The 20,542-nt window shown below is 35.2% G+C and overlaps 2 protein-coding genes across 3 annotated transcripts; one reads left to right on the forward strand and one right to left on the reverse strand.

Annotated features, from left to right (window-relative positions):
• Positions 1-3,429: 3,429 nt before the first annotated feature.
• On the forward strand, positions 3,430-3,987 carry LOC104232968 (nuclear transcription factor Y subunit B-6-like). The gene has a single exon (XM_009786245.2). It carries the CDS (start codon positions 3,430-3,432, stop codon positions 3,985-3,987), a length of 558 nt encoding a protein of 185 aa, XP_009784547.2.
• A 351-nt stretch (positions 3,988-4,338) lies between these two features.
• Positions 4,339-19,428, reverse strand: LOC104232969 (nicotinamide/nicotinic acid mononucleotide adenylyltransferase). Of its 2 annotated transcripts, XM_070150491.1 has the most exons (13): positions 15,615-16,330; positions 15,343-15,517; positions 15,152-15,229; positions 14,074-14,112; positions 9,136-9,220; positions 8,358-8,431; positions 7,958-8,043; positions 7,536-7,619; positions 7,303-7,387; positions 5,283-5,362; positions 5,059-5,160; positions 4,761-4,819; positions 4,339-4,672 (listed from the first exon to the last, which is right to left on the reverse strand). In XM_070150491.1, the coding sequence occupies exons 4-13, from the start codon at positions 14,090-14,092 to the stop codon at positions 4,567-4,569; spliced, it is 780 nt and encodes a 259-aa protein (XP_070006592.1). In that variant the 5' UTR covers positions 14,093-14,112; positions 15,152-15,229; positions 15,343-15,517; positions 15,615-16,330; the 3' UTR covers positions 4,339-4,566. The 2 variants fall into 2 exon arrangements, with proteins under 2 accessions (XP_070006592.1, XP_070006591.1); XM_070150490.1 differs by lacking the exons at positions 15,152-15,229; positions 15,343-15,517; positions 15,615-16,330 and adding an exon at positions 19,157-19,428.
• Positions 19,429-20,542: the final 1,114 nt, after the last annotated feature.

Genomic DNA, 20,542 nt, shown 5'->3' on the forward strand with positions numbered 1-20,542 from the left:
ATTATTAGGTGGAAGGACGAATGGCATGCATGGTTCTAATTCTACTGTACACAAAAAAGAACACGAGAAAATTCACACTACTAAAAACAAGTGCAAGTTTTGTCCATTGATGAGAGTAAAAAAAGAAATCCCCGTGGAGTTCGTGAAACCTAGTTTTAGAAGCTGCCTATAAAAGATCATACTCTTGTACTACGTACTACTTAACACATACAACAGTTAACTCAAAGCATATAAATTTTAAGAAAATATGGAACGAGGCCAACACTCAAATCAGTGTAGGATCACTCGTTCATCAAATTCAGGTAACCACATAATTAATTTCTTGTTACATCAGTTTGTCCACGCTTTAACAATTTTGCATACTAGATGAAAAGAAAAAAGTTAGAGTTTTGCATGAGGGAGCAGTTTTCTTGAATTTCTCATGATTGAATCATCTGAGTAAATAGAAAATGAGAAACTTTTTCTGTTTCTGTTTCTGCTTCTCTTTTTTTTTGTTGTTGTTGTGGGGGGAAGGGGGCACTTAATTTTCTTGTTTTCTGCAGTAAAACTTTTGAACATCAGCTGTATGAGGGAGCCTTTGATAATTTTGCATGACCAACAAAACAAAGAAAAAATATCTGAATTTTGCATGAATATTTTTTCTTCATACATATGTATGAATTCGATGGCTATATATGTAGATTAACCATGAACCGTGATACATTATTTCGTGATGAGTTGTCCATGTTGTCATACAATCTGAATGACGAAACCATCAAAAAGGAACTTGTACTCTCTTTTTTTCATGAAATGTACATTTGGCTAAAAACATCTTTTAATTATTGTCCAAACCTAAGGTACATCCATCTCTTACCTTTGCGAATCAAAATATCCTTATACTATCCAACTAGTTGTAACATTCATCCCTCCCGTTAACTTCTGTCAAAAAATTAACGCCGCCCACAAAAAATGTGACAAGCACGTGACTTACCCCTACGCCTTCAGCGAAGCAAATCGATGCTTCAAAAACTGAATTTTTTTTCATACTTGAAGGCCTAGATCTTTTGGGAATAGAAATCATCCGCTTCAACTCTTCTATACCCAGGGGCATATTTAGTGTAGAGGTAATGGGTTCATTTGAACTCATAGCTTTCGTTTGTACACTATATTTTTGCTAAAAGAATCATTAAATACGTATAGATAATAAATTTTAAATCCACTAAATTAAATAGAATGTGATAGAATTCCGAATTTAAACCCATAAAATTCAAATCTAAGAGCTCCTATGATTTTTGACGAAATTTATGTTCTTACGTTGTCATTGCGCCTCACAAGACATGGTAGAAGTCCATAAGCTTTTTTTCTTCTTTCTTGTTCCCGGAGTGTTGTAATTGGTCAATGTGTTTGACTTCTGTTCTCGTCATCTTCGTCATTTGTTAAAAATTACCAAGATTTGCTAGGTCAGTGTTCAGATGTCCCTTACCTGTTTGTTGAAATGTCAGAAAGATTTGCTTATTTTGTTTCTTTTCTCACATTGGGTTCTGGTAGTTCCGATGTGGCACTCATTTTACAATACGTAAAGAAATATCTGGACACTAGATAGATTCTAATGAAATCTAAGTAGGATTAAGCTTGCTTTCTTCCGAAGTTGAGTATCCTAGATTAGAGAGACACATTCTCTACTGATATTGAGATTCTCGTGCGAATTGATACTAATGGTAGGTTGAATCACTTGGTGAATTTGTTAGTTTTTCAATTACTTTTTGTTAGTTTCAGCAGTAATGGTATATAACAATATATTTTGTACCAAAAGAAAATATTTAGCATGTTAATCTGTTAGGGGAAACTCACGTGCTTGTCATATTTTATTGTGGGTGGCGTTAGTGTTTTGACAGAAGTTAACGGGAGGGATAGATCTTGCAACTAGTTGGATGGTACAAGGATGTTTTTATTGGTTGAGGTAAGAGAAGGATGTACCTTAGGTTTGGGTAATAGTTGAGGGATATTGTTAGCCAAAAACTCCCCGCTTGGACATAGATTTTAGCTACCTTTTTTCATAATTTTTTGAAAACATTGTTTGTTCCCAGAATTTGATCAGTTTTTAAAAAAAAATTGAAGAAATTTTTTCAACTTCCAAAAAGTGGTTTGGACCAGTTTTAGGGTGAAATTCTTTGTCACTCACAAAAGATCAAAAAAAAATTCAAGAAAATACATATCCTCATCTTTCAAAAAACTTTTTTTTTAAGTTTCAACCAAATATATGCACAAACGCTAGCTAAATATTAGAAAGTCTTCAAATTTTATGTGTTAGATAAATTAATTTCTTTCATGTCCTACAATTTCCATTGTCAAGCTGCAACTTATGTGTCAGGTTTTGTCTGCCTTTTGGGCTAAAGTCTTTGCTTCTTTTTCTTTTCTTCGTCCTCTTCTTATCGAGAAAAACCGTCGTTAGCACTAAATTTTGGCCTTTACGTACTCTTGAAAAAAAGGGTAAAAGACAAATGGAGAAATAAAGATTCTCTACTTCTATATTGTCATTACATTAGTTATTGATCGACTATGAATCAAAATGGTTTCCTAGCTAGTATTTCCAGGGTTGGTATTTAGTTGCACTTCTACATTAAATCATTACCAATATATATGGAATTCCTATCATATCTAGTATTGATTCCTGTTATTACCCTACTATATTAGTGAACTATATATTTTATTTGTATTTTCAGCAACTTACTCATGCATCGATATTTAAATTGTTTCTATTTTTATAGTATCTTCTTATATAGTCGAGATTCTTTTCCGTACTTTATTAACTTATATGGTCGAAGTTCTTACTTCACGTCAACTCTCACGTGTTCAAATTATCTATATATCTTATATCAATTGGTATCACGCGCTATCTTTAAGAGAGTGTACACGCGCTATCTTTAAGAGAGTGTACACGCGCTATCTTCAAGCAACCGTACGCGCTCCTTGGATATTGTTTTGTGTTCATATCGATTAATGGACAGCAATTTTTATATTCTTCTGTCGTAAATTTTAACCATATCCCTCTGCCATTATTTCTCTTTCTATATTTAAACAATCTTGCAATCAACAACAGAATTAAACATATTTTAAGCTTTTATCGTTGAAAACCAAAACTACTTGGTCAATATAAGATATTGTAGTAGTTAACTAAAATGGTCTATCAACACAAGCAACTTTGATATTTCATAAAATTATAGTTACTAGAATATAGATCATGAGGTGTTACATCTGTGGCAGATTCAGAATTTAAAATTAGTGTGTTATGTTCTTTATATATACTATACTTATTTTTATTGTTTTTCGCATATATCTATATATATATATATGTAAGGCTCGAACAACAATGGCAATGGCACAGAAGCCAGGCAACAAGCGAAGCGCGAACAGGATCTGCACCTCCCCATCGCGAACGTGACAAGAATCATGCGGCGGATTCTTCCACAACATGCAAAAGTCTCAGACGATGCTAAAGAGGCGATCCAAGAATTGGTGTCCGAATTCATCAACCACATCACTAACTTAGCTAACGAACGTTGCCATAGGGAACAACGCAGGACTGTGACAGCTGAGGATGTCATTTGGGCCATGAACAAAATTGGGCTGACCAACTACGTTGGGCCTCTCACCTTATACCTCCAGAAACATCGTGAACAAGAAGACTCGGGCCAACGGATCAGGCCCAATACTGTGAGGCCCAATGTGGAACTTGGGCTGGCACGGCGTACTGGGTCAGCCCAAGTTTTGCCGATTAACTATGCACCTGGGCCGGGTTATTCGTACCCGCACTTCCCACCCACTGGAGTGTTTTATGATCCAGCAGTTCATGTAATGATGAATGGGTTTAATGACATGATTAATTACATGAGGAGTGAAGAAGAGATAGGGGAGAATGATGGGCCAGCTGAGTCATCATCTTCAACTGCTACTAACTATGGTGTACCAGCTGGGGTTAATGATCCATACGGACACCTCAAACAGTGAACTCATACCTGGAGGCTGGAGTCAATAATGCTTTGTTTTATCTTTTAAACTTTATGTCTTTTAGTTAATTTTGCTTTTGTAATTTTATGGTGTGTTGTGTGCTATTAATTAAGTTTCCTTGTTAAGAACTCTATGTTAATGTACTAGCTATCTGTTTAAGAAATGCGCTTATAAACTCATCGATCTCCTCATCTTTGAACCTGGACGTGAAGATTATTAAATGGTTTCATGATACTAATATATAGCCCTGATTCCTCTCTTTTTTTCTTTCTTTCTTTCATTTCATGAAACTCAGGGGTATACAGGGACCTTACTTGGTGTTAGGCTTAATACAGGGACCTTACAGGGATCTTCAGAAAAGATTTCATCATAAATGAACATATATAGAGGACAACTGGAATGAGCAAATGTTCATCCTCATCTCGTCCTTGAAGGAAGGACAAAGACTAGATCGTTCTGCTCTAGCAGCAAGGGACAGAGCCTCGCTGCTAAGATCACAGCTCAAAGAAATGAACAACTCTTGGACAGGTATCAACAATTATTTAAGAAAACAAGCTCCTGAGAGGAGGAGCTTCTGATTCAGTTGTTAGAACATTGCCCTCTATAAAGGTTATGTTGTTTCATATAATCAATTACTTCATCGGCTGTCAAGTACTTCACTGATAACCCTTTCGAGATGCAGTCCCTGACATGAGAATCAAAAGAAAGTTTGTCCAACAATTTATCCTGATTCAATTCATATCCTCCTAGCTAGTCATATTGAGAATTTTTACCTTAATCCCGTTGAACTGATTCCATTAGGCACTACTTCATCCACGATTCTGATATTTTTCTGCAAAATTAAATTTTACAGAACACAATATATTACATGCCTCCTCGACCAGTAACCTCGCGTTCTCTTTTATTTGGGAAAGAAGGAGGGGAAGGGGATGAAGCTGTCTCTGAATTATGGCATTATAACATCTCAATAATGTCTACTACCAGTGGCAACCCCATACAACAGCCAATCATCCCAGTTAATGAGCTTAAAGAGAACAAGGGACAAAGGTTTTGAGTTCTTAATGAAGTTACCTTATATTCATTCAAAATATCATCACCGGCAATGACCTTTTCAACATCCTGACCACCTCTCCGAACACAAACCAAGCCAAAGTCTCTACATATGGTCCTGACCTATAAAATCAACAAATGAGCATATCCTATTTCTTCTGCACAGCACTTCTAAGAGCATAACTTCAATCCAACATTAAGGAGGAAGTATTTCGCTTCTGATAAACCCCTTTAAATGAAGTTACCTGCTCAGGTATCCAAACTCCAGGTGTGCTGAAAGATTCTAGTAGATCAGAACCACACACAAGCATGACCATGAGGTCTTCTGCAAGAAAAAAAAAACACTATTAGAACTTGCATGGAAGTTCGTAAGCTACAATAGAATTAAACGAAAATTTCACTTGGATAAATAATACTAGTTTACAATGTGAACTAGCCAACTATTCCCTGCCTTACAGATAGAATAGCATGTTCGTTTTTGCATGGTTTCTTATGGTTGCACAAGGACTAAGTAATAGTTTATTAGGTAGTAACTAGCATGTGCATCGATTTACGAGAAGTGGGAATGTGGGACAAAAAGTTAGCTGATGGACTATGGTTGCTCAATTAACCTGTAAAAGTAGGAGTAACTGGACTTGCCATTATATACAAGTGATAAAATATAAATTCTACGAAGTGAACATCAAATTGACAGAACCGAATGGAGAATATGACATTTGACTTGAAGCAAAGAAAGTACACATATTTTCACAACAAAGCTACCTCCACAGGAGAAATGTACTGCACAGTGATCTATTAACTAAATGCTCAGACAAAGATAGAGTAAAGCTTCAATACCTAAAGCACATTCTCTTTGAGTTTGGTTCAATTTCATTCTTCATTTTTTTTATATTTGTTTGGTTGGGAAAATAGTATCATCTGACTTTTCCTCAACTATAACCTGGTAAAAAACAAAATATAATACTAAGCATGTCGCTGTCCCTAAGTTCTGAGCACTATTGCCAGCTAATCTACTACTACAATAATCTTTACTCCATCCTTGAACCAACTACCAAAATCATCCAAGGGGAATTGCGAGCAAGAACATGGAGATGAAAGCCCGCCAGTTGGTGGACAAGGAATATCTGCAAATATGAGATGCAACTGAAACAAACTCTTCTAAGTAAAGCCAGGGTGCTAAGAAATTGGAAACACATATGGAAAGTAAAAGTGCCTTATAAAGAGGCATGTTTTACCTGGTTGGTAATTAGGGAGGCTGTCCTCACTCAGGATAATCTAAGGAAGAGGGGTTTCAAGATGTTATTTGTGTGGGAATGATGCTGAGACAATCAGCCATCTGTTTCTTCATTGTAGAGTGACCAGCCAATTATGGGATTTGTTCATTAATCTCAGAGGTGCTAGATGGGTAATGCCAGGGAGAACCTCTGAACTTTTATTATGCTGGAACACAGAGGTAGACTTTACCACAGACAAAAACAGATGGAAAATTGTCGGAACCTGAGATGCTTTGAAGATACAACCAACTCTCTACAAAAGATTAAGATGAAGTGTATTCTTCTTTTTTGTTTTTGGTGTAAATCAGAATATGTAGAGGATCCTGATTCAATCCTAGATGTTTTGAGTTCCTTGTAAGAAGACCGGACTATATTTTTGCTTTTTCATATTGTAATTGCCTATTTTGGCTTCCAGCACAAAGTTTGTGCCGATGACTTTTTGAATATACTGGACACTTTACCTTCTCAAAAAAAAATGTTAGAGTTTGATGATTTGACACCACATACAGGAAATTTACCAACATGTTGTATGCTGGATAAGATGGAGGTGTCAACAATGAGTTCTACCATTTTCTGTAAGTTTACACAAATGGCCCTCATAAACCAAAATTTTCTGGGTAGAGGAATAAAGTAATATTTGCTCTTCTTTTCCTTTTATTGGGGCCAGGTTGGGAAGGGAGTAGATAAATATTCTTTCACTAAAGAAAGAAGAGAGAAGTGAAAAAAGAAGTGAGGATTCATATCGTGGACCCTAACTTGTTTGGGACTGAAGCTTAGTTGTAGTAGTTGTTGTTGTAATACACGCCTACACTGTCTCAAAAGTATGTACAATGTAGTAGTAAAGAAAAGGATTTTTTATTTACAAAAATGAAAAGCTAGTTTCGGTAGGACTGGAAAGTTTCTCCTGTAACCAATTGACCATCAGACTAAATTCCTATGAATACTCTGCAGTCTGCAACACACACTTACTGATGTCAATAATGGACCTTACCACTGGATGCCAAACTTCCATCACAGAGAGCGGACTTTATTCTGGAGAGAACTGTCAATGTTCGTTGATAGCTATCCTGGCCTGCCTGTATAATTATTTTAAGCAAAATTAATTGATAGGATGAAGGTAATTTAGTTTGTATCAGCTGAGGCACTGGTGTAAAATGCAGCAAATAACTAGGGAGGTTTTTGGGTTGTTTTTTTTTGTTGGAGGAGAGAGAGTGAGAGAGAGACCTCCCATGGATCTGTCATAACGAATTCTGAGCTTTTACAAGCTAATTGGCACATTGCAACACGATGCTCAGCAGATATAAGATCCTGCAAAGATAAGGAGGCAAGGCATTAGCAATACAGCTTTTTTGTGCATTAGTAACATTGACAGCAGAAGCGGAGCATGTTCAATCTTTTATATATAGTAGACCAGCAAAAGTGTTAAACAGAGCAAGAAACTACACCTCATGACTAAGAACAGCGCGTGTTAGTATAACATTGTGTCAGGTTGCAGACCACAAACAATATACACTCGTTCATAATGCAACAGCGTGATGATCAGAAGCAAGTTATAATATAGCAAAGCTACTATTGTTCCTTTTTCTTATCTCTATTCCAGTTACACATTTCAAAGCAGTTTCACTACCTGGAGATATGCTACATACCTTCTTCTTATATGCATCATTTACTGGTGACATATAACCTCCAATTACGCAGAGCCCTTCTGAAGTTAATGCATCTCTTGCCAACTCTGAATCAATATTGTCAAAAGTTCAGAAAACCCCACTAAATAGATTAAATGAACTTCATAGTCTAACATCATATTCATTTTGAGCAGCTTATGTGGTTGAGGACTTATGACTACTTAGTTTTTTAACATTCATCTGAATAGAAAAAACATAGAAATATTCTTCTTCTTTATAAGCAACCACAAGTGTCCCCTTCAGTCCCAAACCACCCCTCGCTCCCCCCCCCCCTACCCGCTCGTGCAGGGGAAAAAAGGGAAAAAAGAAAAGAAGAAAAAAGTCAGCAAGAGAAACATTGTAGAGGTTGGATAGTACGTACCAAAACAGCGCAAGTGCATGTAAGTAGGAGGATTGAAACTTCCTGTGGATACAAGAACTACATATGTCCTTTTCCTAGAAGCAAGAGAGAGAGTTAGCAACAAGGCGGATCCAAAATTTATTTTAAAATAGTTTTAGCAGTGAACTCGTTGTACTTTTGATATTATGGGTTCAGATATTAAACTTGATGGAATTCTAGTGATACTTCACGTATAAAATTTAAACTATGTGTCGAAAATAATGGGTTCAATTGAAGCCACAACATGAAGGATGCATCCGCCTCTAATTAGCATGTTCCTGTAGAATATATACTGAATAAGAGGAAGTAGGGTGAAGAAGAAATAGTAAAATAAAGTACATCAAATCCAGGTACGCCGGCAAGTAGGTATATTCACATCTTGCTTTTTTTGCTTTTCTGCATTAATAAGTCACCACAGAATTTTTCAACACTACTGCAGTTGTGAGAGCTGCCACATCGGAAAGTGGACTTGGATACTACTCAATTTTACTTCCATTATAAAGCTTGTCCATTTCATGGTGATTGACCCATGCCCCTTTCAAACATAAATTACATTTGATTACTGAAAATGATGTCAGACTATCATAAACAAGCACATTTCATGACAATTGCAGCTGCAATGGAAGAGTGAGTAGTAAATAGGCAACTATAAAACAAGTCAGCCAACATTGAAGCTTGATGTGATACTCTACTAGATATTAATTAAATCAGAAACTAAAAATTAGTGTTGAGTTAGTCAAAGATCATATACTAAACTTACTTCCTTTCAGGACTTGATTGCTCCTCCTCTTGTTTTATTAAATCTAAAGACAACTTATCCCATGGTAAAGCAATATCAGTCATACCTATGAATTCAAACAGAACGTTAGCACCAAAAAAGGGGAAGAAGAAAAATAAGCATAAGCACAACCAACAAATGGTGACTCACATCTGCTAGCATACTTTAAGAAAAAGCATATCAAAGAACAAGTAGAATATGATTTTTCCAAATTAAACTAGTCCAACCCAATCTATGTTCAAGTTTTCTTTCTTTTTCTTATCAATGATTAGAACAGCTACTTTATACAGAAATCAAATCTTCTTTTTATTTTTCCCTTTAGTGATCAAGAATACTGAAATTAATTCAAGACGATAGATTTGGGGAGGTCGGATCAAAAACAAAATTGACAAATAAAAAGAAAACACGACTATATCAGAGTAACAAAATCACCTAAGTAAAACTCTGGAGTATTCTTAATCAGCATAGATGAAAGGTCATAAAAGTTATATTATGAATATTGATAGGGCATCACTGCCTTTTAGATGCTCGCAAATAATAAAGAGACTACCTGTTACATGAATACCTTTGGGTGTTTTTGGTATGACGAATGTCATTTTTGAAAATATTTTCTATGACGAAGTCATTATCTGGTGTTTGGTTACCATAAGAAAACACTTTCCATCAAAATGGACATGGAGAAAATGACTTCCATAACTTATGAGCGGAAGTTATTCTCCATAGAACTATCTTGACTTTTAAATTTATATTACTTGCCCAAACTAACACTTAAGACATCCATATTTACTAGATAAGTTTTGGCCCGTGCTAATCTTGTAAAACCGAACGGTAATTTAATATTACTATCTTTGTCGTAACATGCAATTGCAGAATGAAGAGATTGAAACATGTAAATAAGTAATATCAAACCAAATATACATAGCATAGCCAACTAACTGTTTCATATTTACATGCATTTATGGACAATGTTTCCGTTGTACAAAGGTTAATAAAACATCTACTGCAGTGGTTGCAGAACAATGCGTAAAATGACACATTCTTTATATCCTTTACACTAATCTATTTACATATGTACTATTTACATATTAACAATATGTAATGCAACTAAACTACAATGTTGCAATTAGTCTCCAAGTTTTGCAGGATATGACAATAATATTGGCACCTGTAGAAATCATTTCTTCGCATTAACCCAACTCAATTCTTGTCACATAATGTAGCCAGGGTGGGGAACTTGCAGCAAACAACCAATATAGAATTTGGTAAAGTTGAGAAGAAAAACGTCGTGTTATGCAGTAAAATTACCATGTAAGTCAAAATTTGCAAAAGGTAAGAAATGAAAATAAAATGTCAAAAGCTGGTCAAATAACTTACCGGTGACGTGTGCTTTGGCCGGTTAAGTAAAGATTAGAAAAATAGTGTGGAAGATAAAAGATTGATCGCGTTTCAAGTATTCGCCTTACAGCCTTAGTTTGGTCAGCAACAGCTTAAAATATTACATCTTAATAAGTTATATATTTTCTTTGATCAGTTAAAAAGTTGCATGTTCTGGAGGATACCTAAAAGAAACCAAGAGCAGAGATCTCTAATAAAGAGGATGCCCATATGATAATCTGGACTAGTGTGTAGGATCTAGTAAAAATTACAATATCAGTTTAGCATAGTTTCTTCCAAGTCAGAAAAGAAAGAAAAGATGGGAGGGCCTCTGGACAAGAAATTTCTCATCAAGCAGCTTCATAGAGGATAGCGAACTGGAAGTAAAATTTATTATTCTCTGAAATTATTCATTCAACGATTATACATCGACTTATTTTTATCTATAATTAATATTCTCAGAATCAGTACACTACTCAATGAATAAATTGATTAATAAAGTTTTAATAATAAAATAATAAAAAATAATAGTAGTACAACATTCGCTTTACTTAAAGTGTAAGAAAGTTACTTTACGAAAAGTTTAATCATTTACCGTTTAGTATAAGTATCGATTCGTGTCATGCAAATGATTAAGCATTTGACAGTCTGGCCATAACATCAAACCAAACTCTCTAAAGCTTGCACCTTATTCTCTTCAAGTCATAACATCATACCAAACTCTCTAAAGCTTGCACCTTATTCTCTTCAAGTCAACTACTATTAAACTCAAGAAAAATTGACCTTAACATAACGTAAGCAATTGAAGATCCAAAGAATACTAAAGACTAAAGTTTGGGGCAAGGGGCGAAAAGAAGACATGGGAAATAATTTTTTTTTAAAAAGAGTGCTAACACCTATTTGTTTTTTTATAACCAAGTATATGATCAAAAATAAAATACTTTTTTTTGCAGTTATAACAAAAATACTCTATTAATGAGTAACTTCATTATAGTTTCTCCTATACCCCATTTTGAAAAATGCAGATAAATTGAAGATCTAGTCGAGATATTCAAGATGAGTTTATGGTAGCATGAATCATCAAATAATGAAACTCCTAGGTTTTTAGTCATTTGGTTCGTGGTCCTATGAATCCTTTTGAAAGAAAGTTATATGCACGGTTAAGCTGAAAAAGCTATTCTCTATCCTAGATTAGGATGTAGATAATCATGTCTCAGTCTAACTCAACACTAAGCACAATGTATCATAATTTCATGCAAGTTGTCTGCTCTGGCTAATAATATGACATATACTGGTTCCATATGCACATATCATCAAAATACCTAACTTCTTGATCTGTCATCCACGAACTGCTGATTCCTAACGGCTGCACAGTCACTTTGATGTTCTTGTCCACCTTTAATATAAGACATAATCGTAGATTCTAACTTAAGACCCCTCTTTGTCCTTGTACACATTTAACATGAAAAGATTTTTATTCAGCTAAAATAGCTGCCAAACAGACTTTAAAACACACAAGGATATTACTGATACGGATAGAACTGTCAAAAAAACTATGACATTATCACTGAAATTAAATTTACAAACACAAATCAAAAAGAGAATTTTGAAACTCTAATTCTCCCCTCCTCCAAGACAATTACTTTCCTCGTTAAGGAGTACTACATACTTTAGTAAACAAGAAATAAATCAGCTTGGTGTGACCTTATTTTCTCGATTTTAGAAGAGTGCTCTAAACCAACAAGATTGTTTACCAAAGCATATAGAGAGAACTTCTATGCATGTATTCATCTATTTTGGAATAGGATGGGTCTATTTCAAAATTTCACAAAGCCCCCAATTCTTAAGTACTTCATGCCTTTATCTATTGGTTCTATATGGTCTTTAAGACAATGCTTTTAGATTTTGGTGGGTTTTCAGAGTGTTATCATCTTGTGCTAACTTTCATTAAGCTAACATGTTGCAACTTCTTATATGGGGGTATTCTATTTATGGGCCTAGAATTTACTAATTGATGTTGGAGTCGTAGGTTTGACTTACGGTGCATTTCTATCAATGTTTTCATCTTTAGAACGTCACTCACCGCATAGGGGCGGGCTGGATGAAATGGAGGCTTGCATCTGGAGTCTTGTGTGACAAGAAAGTGCCACCGATACTCAAAGGTAAGTTTTATAGAGCGGTGGTTAGACCGGCAATGTTGTATGGGGCAGAGTGTTGGCCGGTTAAGAACTCCCATATCCAGAGGTTGAAAGTAGCAGAGATGCGGATGTTGAAGTGGATGTGCGGGCACACTAGGATAGACAAGATCAGGAATGAAGATATTCGGAGGAAGGTGGGCGTCGCCCCTGTGGATGACAAGATGCGGGAAGCGAGGCTCAGATGGTTCGGGCACGTGCAGAGGAGAAGCATCGATGCGCCGGTGGCCATGGTGGGCACGAGAAGAGGTAGAGGGAGACCTAAGAAGTATTGGGGAGAGGTGATCAGGCAGGACATTGTTCGTCTGCAGATTTCCGAGGACATGGCCCTTGATAGGAAGGCCTGGAGGACTAGCATTAGAGTTGTAGAATAGGGGTAGTAGAGCTTGCCTTTCTGCATGCCGGGGGCGAGGCGGGGTTGGATTGGGGTTGATCTTAGATGGTTTGCAGTTTATGTTGAACCCACACTATTCTTGTTGTTTATCTTAGATTCCCTAGACTCTGGCTACTGTTATTGCATGTCATTCATCTTTTGATTTTTATGCTTCTGTTACTATAATGATTTTTACTGAAGTTACTAATGAATTCTTTTTTCTTTTCTTGTTTTCCTTGTTTTTTTCTATTTCCGTCATTCTGAGCCGAGGGTCCATTGGAAACAGCCTCTCTGTCCTACCAGGGCAGGGGTAAGGTCTGCGTACACACTACCCTCCCCAGACCCCACTATGTGGGATTTTACTGGGTAGTTGTTGTTGTTGTTATTGTTTTCATCTTTAGAACAACTTCTGAAACTTCAACTTGTGGAGAATTTATGTTATACTTCAGATAGAGTTGTATAAGCAATCACTGCATCAGAAGAACCCCAAAAGTTTCTAGATTCAGTTAGGTCTAAGTTAGCGTAGGGAGAGGCAGATTTCCAAAGTAATTCGGAATAGATCATGCATCCTTTAGTACTGATCCTTTAAAGTAGTAATTTGGTGGAAACCAAAGATCTTGAGAATCTAATAAATATGCAGAAAGAAATATTGCCACATAAGTAAGAATCATTCAATACATATAACCGCACTTCTACATTATAAAAATAAATTCAATTAAATGACCATCTTTCTCAAAATAGAGTTAAAGAAAAACCCTGTTAGTCATTTTCAGCCCTGAATATTTTTCTAAAGATCGAGGTTTAAAAAGATACTAAACTCAAATTTTAATTTACCTGTTTAACATTGATAATATGGACATACAATATGTAAAATACAAATTGAATTTCATTGGCATATATCACAAACAAAACGACTTAGATGAACATACAATTTACTGTATAACTACATAATCAAACTTTGAGAGAATATATTAGTACCTTCTAATTGATAGTGCATCCGATTATGATTAAGAATACCTGAAAGGAATAACGAATAAATCCTTTATATTAGCAATAAATAAAGCAAAAGAAAGAGAAAAGAACGGCAAGCGGACAGAACAATAACACAATCAGCTGTATTTTTACAAAAAGGGCCTAATTTGTTCTAATGCACCACCAAATTCAAGTGTCAGTACTTCCACAAAGTTTAGTACAAGATGAATAAATTTATGCACAAAGAATAAAGAAAAGCATAAATTCCCCAATAAGAAACAAAATTTGAAAAATAAGGGACCGTACGATGATATCAAGCAGCAAAAGAAGAATTATATTCGGCATTCTGTAGACTTTTTTAGCTGATGACAAATTAAACAAATTACAAACTTCAGAAGAAATGAAGGCCGAAGAATACTGAGAAGGGTTAGGCAGAATTTCAGCCATGAAATTGAAAATCTAAAGAAAACTGGAAAACCATTTGGGCAAAAACTAAAAGAAAACATACCCAAGTTAGATAGACCCAATTTTGCAATGATAAAGAGAAGTGAAAGGATAGTATAAACTAATAAAGATTGTCGAAATAAAAGAAAAGTGTAGTCTTGCACCTGTTTTTTTGGAATGAGATTAAAAGATACTTCTAGAGTGTGTTGAGTGTGTTTACAGCAGTCTGTTTCCAATGCACTCTTTTAGGCACCCATAAAAGTAGCAATTTTAATGAAAATATAAAATTACTCTTTTACCCTTGGTCGACCACTTTGCCTCTTCTATATGGAGTAAGTAATAAATATAGAAAACGACAATTCTTCCATGAGATGTCAGCACCAAGTTGATTTGGCATTAAACGCGTGAGTTTGTGTGAATACTTCAAACTCATCTTCCTTTCTTTTTTCTATTTAAGAGTTCAGAGTCCTAGGTTCCACAGATGCATTTGAAGGAAGAGGAAAGGATGGAGTAAGTCGAAAAGGCACTGATGCATTTGAAGCATTTGCATATATCTTAAACATCATGCTTAATAATGTACTGAAAAGGGATGGATAAGTAGGACACTGGATATATCACATACTTTGTATGCGGATGATACCTATTGTTGTGCAGAGCTGATAAGGAACAAATATTGCATTCAAGAGTTGTGTTGCTGGCTTTTGAAGTTGTCAAAGGCCTGAAGATCAATATGTCCAAAAGTTCAATCTTTCTGTTAATGCTGATCATGAAATTGGATCCCTGGCAGATTTAATGGGTTGTAAAATTAAGAAGTTTCTAACTAATACTTACTTGGGGATACTATTGGGTGCAAAACCAAAAGATAACAGTGTACGGCAAGGAGTCACTGAGAAATAAGAGAGAGAGCTAGCACCCTGAAACAACAATATTTTCCTAGGAAGGTTGACTTTGGTGAATAGCGTGCTGGATGGGATCCCGACATACTTGATGTCTTTACTCCCAATTCCTATTAAAGTGGAGGAGCAAATTGATAGAATCAGTAGGGAGTTTTTCGTGGACACGGAATGCAAAAAAATAAGCTCCCTCTTGTAAAGATTACGAACCTCGTCGTACTACCATACTTTAGCTCATAATCGTTAACCATTTCCCATATCTACTTATAAAACTGCACTTATCCTTCTATCCATCCTTACTGACATTACTATCTCTTATCTTCCTGTGGAGGACTTCAGGAACACAGTAAGGAAGGAGTGGGGTTAGGAGTGAAGGAGTGAGGAACCTCAAGCTTCACAACAAAAGCTTGCTTTACAAATGGTTATGGAAGTTTAATGATGGCAAAGAAGTAACCTGGAAAAAAACTAGTAGATATTAAGAGCCCGTTTGGACATAAGGAAAAAATTTCACATTTTTTCGAAATGTGGTCATAAAATTTACAATTTTTCACTTAAGATGCATTTTGGAATTTTTTAAAAATTTGAAAAACTCCAAAAAGCTGTTTTTCAAATTTTTCACTCAGATCACTCCCAAAACTTCAAAAACAACCCAAAGTTATATTCATGTCCAAACACAACTCTAATTTTCAATTACCATTTTCACTTTGAAATTTTTTTTCACTTTTTTTTGGAATTTTACAATCCTTATGTCCAAACGCCCACTAAATATGGAAGAAAGGGGATCTGGGCTCCTAAACCTGTAAAATTAACATATAATTTACAGGGAAATGAATATAGTATAATCAAATCACCTTCGTCTTTCAAAATATAACCCAAGACTCAAACAATTCAAACTTTATGCCCAAAAATTTCCCGAAGAAAAAGGTAATAACTCTGATAAAAAGCTACTTACCTGACAGGAAAATGGCCTTTGACAAGAAGGTCTTTGAGCACAGGAGTTTCTCCAGCAGGTGAAAAGTTCTCTAAAAGATAGTGAATGGGTTTGGCCTTTGGGGGAATCGCACATTAGCTTGATGCTCCCTCTTTTCAACAAGTCTATTATGGCCTTGGCATTTAGACCTCATTTGTTTGCACTTAATGGAGGTCTGAATCTTAATCATTCAGATCTCAGACATTAAGTGTGTTTGTTTTTAAAGTTTGAATCTTAAGTATTCATATCTTAATCATTAAGTGTGTTTGTTTTTTTTTATTTCATAACCACTTAATGGGTCTGAATAGGTCTGTATGATTAAGATCTATAACAGACACTTATTTTCATTAAGATGCTATCAAATATTATTAACTGCCGCTGCCGCCTACCATTATCAACTACCACTATGCCGCCGCCGCCACTATACTCAACCACCACTACCACCCCACCACCACCACCACCACCTCCACCACCACCACGCCACGATCATCCTCAATCATAGCCGCTACCATTATCGATCATCACCACCCACTATCCCCACCACCCCGACCACCATCATTCTCACCCACAAGCAGCACTCATCCACCTCAACTACCACAACTAACCACCCCATCACCATCAACAACCACAGCCGGCACTGCTCATCATTATAACTTACCACCACCCACCCACCACCTTCTTCAGTCACAACTACTACCACCATCCGCCATTATTAACTATCACCACCCACCACCACTATCCTCAATCATAATCGTCACCACTACTAATCACTACTAGCTACTAGCATGAACCACCACCATCAACCAAAACTACCACCAACCACCGCCTCTAGTTAGCATTCACCTATTAGTCATCACCACCAACAACTATCATATTTTAAAAAACTATATATTTTATTGATAGAATATTAGATTAGTTAGTATTTTATTTGAATTTTATATTTATTAATTTTTAAATAAAGATAAATTTTATACATTCAGATGTTAAAAATCAAACAGTATTAATTATTTAGTATTCAGATCTTAATACACATCTCAATATATTCAGATGTTTTAATCTTAATACATATCTTGATATTCAGATGTGTATTCAGATTCAGACGTCTTAATCTTAAAAAAAAACAAATGAGGCCTTACTCCCTTTTGTGGGGCGAAGTGCACAAATAGCCACTTTTAATGCCACTGTCTAAACAGCCTCTGTTCATAAAAAGGTAGTAGTACTTAAATAGCATTATTTCAATTAATAAATAATAGGCTAAATACTTAAATCATTAAGTGTGTTTGTTTTTTTTACTTCGTAACCACTTAATGGGTCTGAATAGGTCTGTATGATTAAGATCTATAACAGAGACTTATTTTCATTAAGATGCTATCAGATATTATTAACTGCCGCCACCGCCTACCATTATCAACTACCACTATGCTCAACCACCATTACCACCCCACCACCACTACCACCCCACCAGCACCACCACCTCCACCACGACCACGCCACGATCATCCTCAATCATAGCCGCCACCATTATCGATCATCACCACCCACTATCCCCACCACCCCGACCACCATCATTCTCACCCACAATCAGCACTCATCCACCTCAACTACCACAACTGACCACCCCATCACCATCAACAACCACAGCCGGCACTGCCCATCATTATAACTTACCACCACCCACTCACCACCTTCTTCAGTCACAACTACTACCACCATCCGCCATTATTAACTATCACCACCTGCCACCACTATCTTCAATCATAATCGCCACCAGTACTAATCACTACTAGTTACTAGCATGAACCACCATCATCAACCAAAACTACCATCAACCACCGCCTCTAGTTGGCATTCACCCATTAGCCATCACCACCAACAACTATCATATTTTAAAAAACTATATATTTTATTGATAGAATATTAGATTAGTTAGTATTTTATTTGAATTTTATATTTATTAATTTTTAAATAAAGATAAATTTTATACATTCAGATGTTAAAAATCAAATAGTATTAATTATTTAGTATTCAGATCTTAATACACATCTCAATATATTCAGATGTGTATTCAGATTCAGATGTTTTAATCTTAATACATATCTTGATATTCATATGTGTATTCAGATTCAGACGTACACAAATGAGGCCTTACTCCCTTTTGTGGGGCGAAGTGCACAAATAGCCACTTTTAACGCCACTGTCTAAACAGCCTCTGTTCATAAAAAAGTAGTAGTACTTAAATAGCATTATTTCAATTAATAAATAATAGGCTAAATACTTAGATAGCCGTTAAACTTGGCCCGTTTTGTAAAATAGTCATTCAAATTTAGCGAGTGACAGGATAGACACTTGAACTTGGCAGAAGTGTGTCTAGTGAACACATCATCCTAACATGGCAACTTGTGTGTTTTGCACTCCACATTAGCGTGCAAATAGCTTAAATTAGGCTTTTTCTTATCTTTTTTTCCCTAACAAATTTCAACGTATCTATGTTCTACATTTCAGCATATGGGCCCCATAATTTCACCTTCCTTCACTACTTTCCTCAGAGTCTTTCATCTACGCCTTCATCTATGGTACCTTTTCTTCATTTTTGCAAAACCAACTAGGTCAATACTATATCACAATAAACATGAAAAGAAAAAAGTAAATTAAAAAGAAAAATTATCGAAGACACCCAATGAAACATGATTGCACAAATTAAGTTTACGAAGAGATTTTTAATGTGCATACTGTAAAAATCAAATCTTATACCCAACAAATTGGTATTTCTAAAAACCCTAACCTTGTAGGTTGTAGCACTCAACAAATAGGTATTCAACTTTCAGTTTCGGGCGACGGGAGCTGGGTGTATGGTGCGACGAATCTTTTACTGGTGGATGAATCAAGCCCGCCGCTCAACTCAATTTTCCTAGCATTTAGAATGCTTTTTTAAGATCATTTGGATTAAAGTTTATATTTAGGCAGTATAAACTATCTGATAGCTGAATTTGAATTTACGTTGTACTAAGGCATAAATAAACTAAGGCATAATATATATTGAGATCTTTCCTAAACTTGGGATTGTTTATTCATTACATATCTGAATTATTTTCTGATTACCTTATGAACTTAGTAGTTTGATAACTTTAACCTCTCGTGGATGCCAATTTATGCTAGTATGAGAGTGAAAAATTAAAATCAACTTTCAAGTAGGTAATTTTTAATCGTTAATTGTCACATAATTTTATATAATAATTTATTTATTCAAGTTGTGTATTTTTCTTGCTTATTTTTAATATATATACTATATATTTTATTCCAATATTATTTTTTCCCAACCTCTAAATACAATGACTATCTGATTTGACGTTGTTTTTCTTCTTTTTCAGCCAAATAAGCAAAAATGTTTGTTAGTACTCCATTATTTTTAACCAAATTTAGCCAAATGATGGAGTTTTAACAATGTATTGCTTTATTTCTTTTCTTTTTTTAATAAATACAATGCTTTTTGTTCCAACAAGTTATTTCTTCTTTTTTGGGCCAAATACTTAAAAAAATATTTGGAGCTCCAATATCTTTAACCAAATAAAAAAGAGTTAATCAAGATTTCAACCGTGTATTTTTTATTTTCTACTTTGGATACAATATCTATTTATTCTAGCCATATTTTTTTTTTTGGTCGAATCTGTAAAAGAAATTTTGGCTAGAGCTTCACTAATTCTAGCCAAATAAAAAGGCTTTATCTATAATAGTAGAGTTCAGTTGTTTATTTATTTTTTAGGTGAAATAATTATTTGTGTTAAGTGATTGCTTCTTTTTGGGCAAAATTCGTAAAACATTTGGCTGAAAGTTTATTACTTTTAGCTAAATAAAAAATATTTTAGCTATTATTTAGTTTGTATTTTGTAATTGGTATGAATGGATGGTCCAAAAATTAATAAATATAATAACGAATAAAATATATTTTATTTTAAAAGATGCATGCGGACCAAAAAATCCACTTAGGTCATCTCCAACCTTGCCCCCATCCCCCATAATGGGGGAAATATTTGGGGGAATTTAGCTCCAACCCTCCCCCATTTTTGTCCCCAAAATGGGGTATGAATAGTGTTCCATCAAATATGGGGTACACTATTCATCTCTCCCATTACTATTCATCATTTTTTATTATTATTTTATTATTTAATCT

The sequence above is a fragment of the Nicotiana sylvestris genome, chromosome 7 (assembly GCF_000393655.2).
Source record: "Nicotiana sylvestris chromosome 7, ASM39365v2, whole genome shotgun sequence".
Classification (NCBI taxonomy): domain Eukaryota; kingdom Viridiplantae; phylum Streptophyta; class Magnoliopsida; order Solanales; family Solanaceae; genus Nicotiana; species Nicotiana sylvestris.

What these genes read in the sequence shown, in the direction of transcription:
- LOC104232968 (XM_009786245.2), top strand. Translation starts at nt 3,430, where the DNA reads ATGCGGCGGATTCTTCCACAACATGCAAAAGTCTCAGACGATGCTAAA.
- LOC104232969 (XM_070150490.1), bottom strand. An exon ending in TGGAAGTTTGGCATCCAGTG is followed by an intron (nt 5,363 to 7,302) that starts GTAAGGTCCATT and finishes TTTTTCTTGCAG; the next exon opens with AAGACCTCATGGTCATGCTT. An exon ending in GAGTTTGGATACCTGAGCAG is followed by an intron (nt 5,161 to 5,282) that starts GTAACTTCATTT and finishes TTGATTTTATAG; the next exon opens with GTCAGGACCATATGTAGAGA.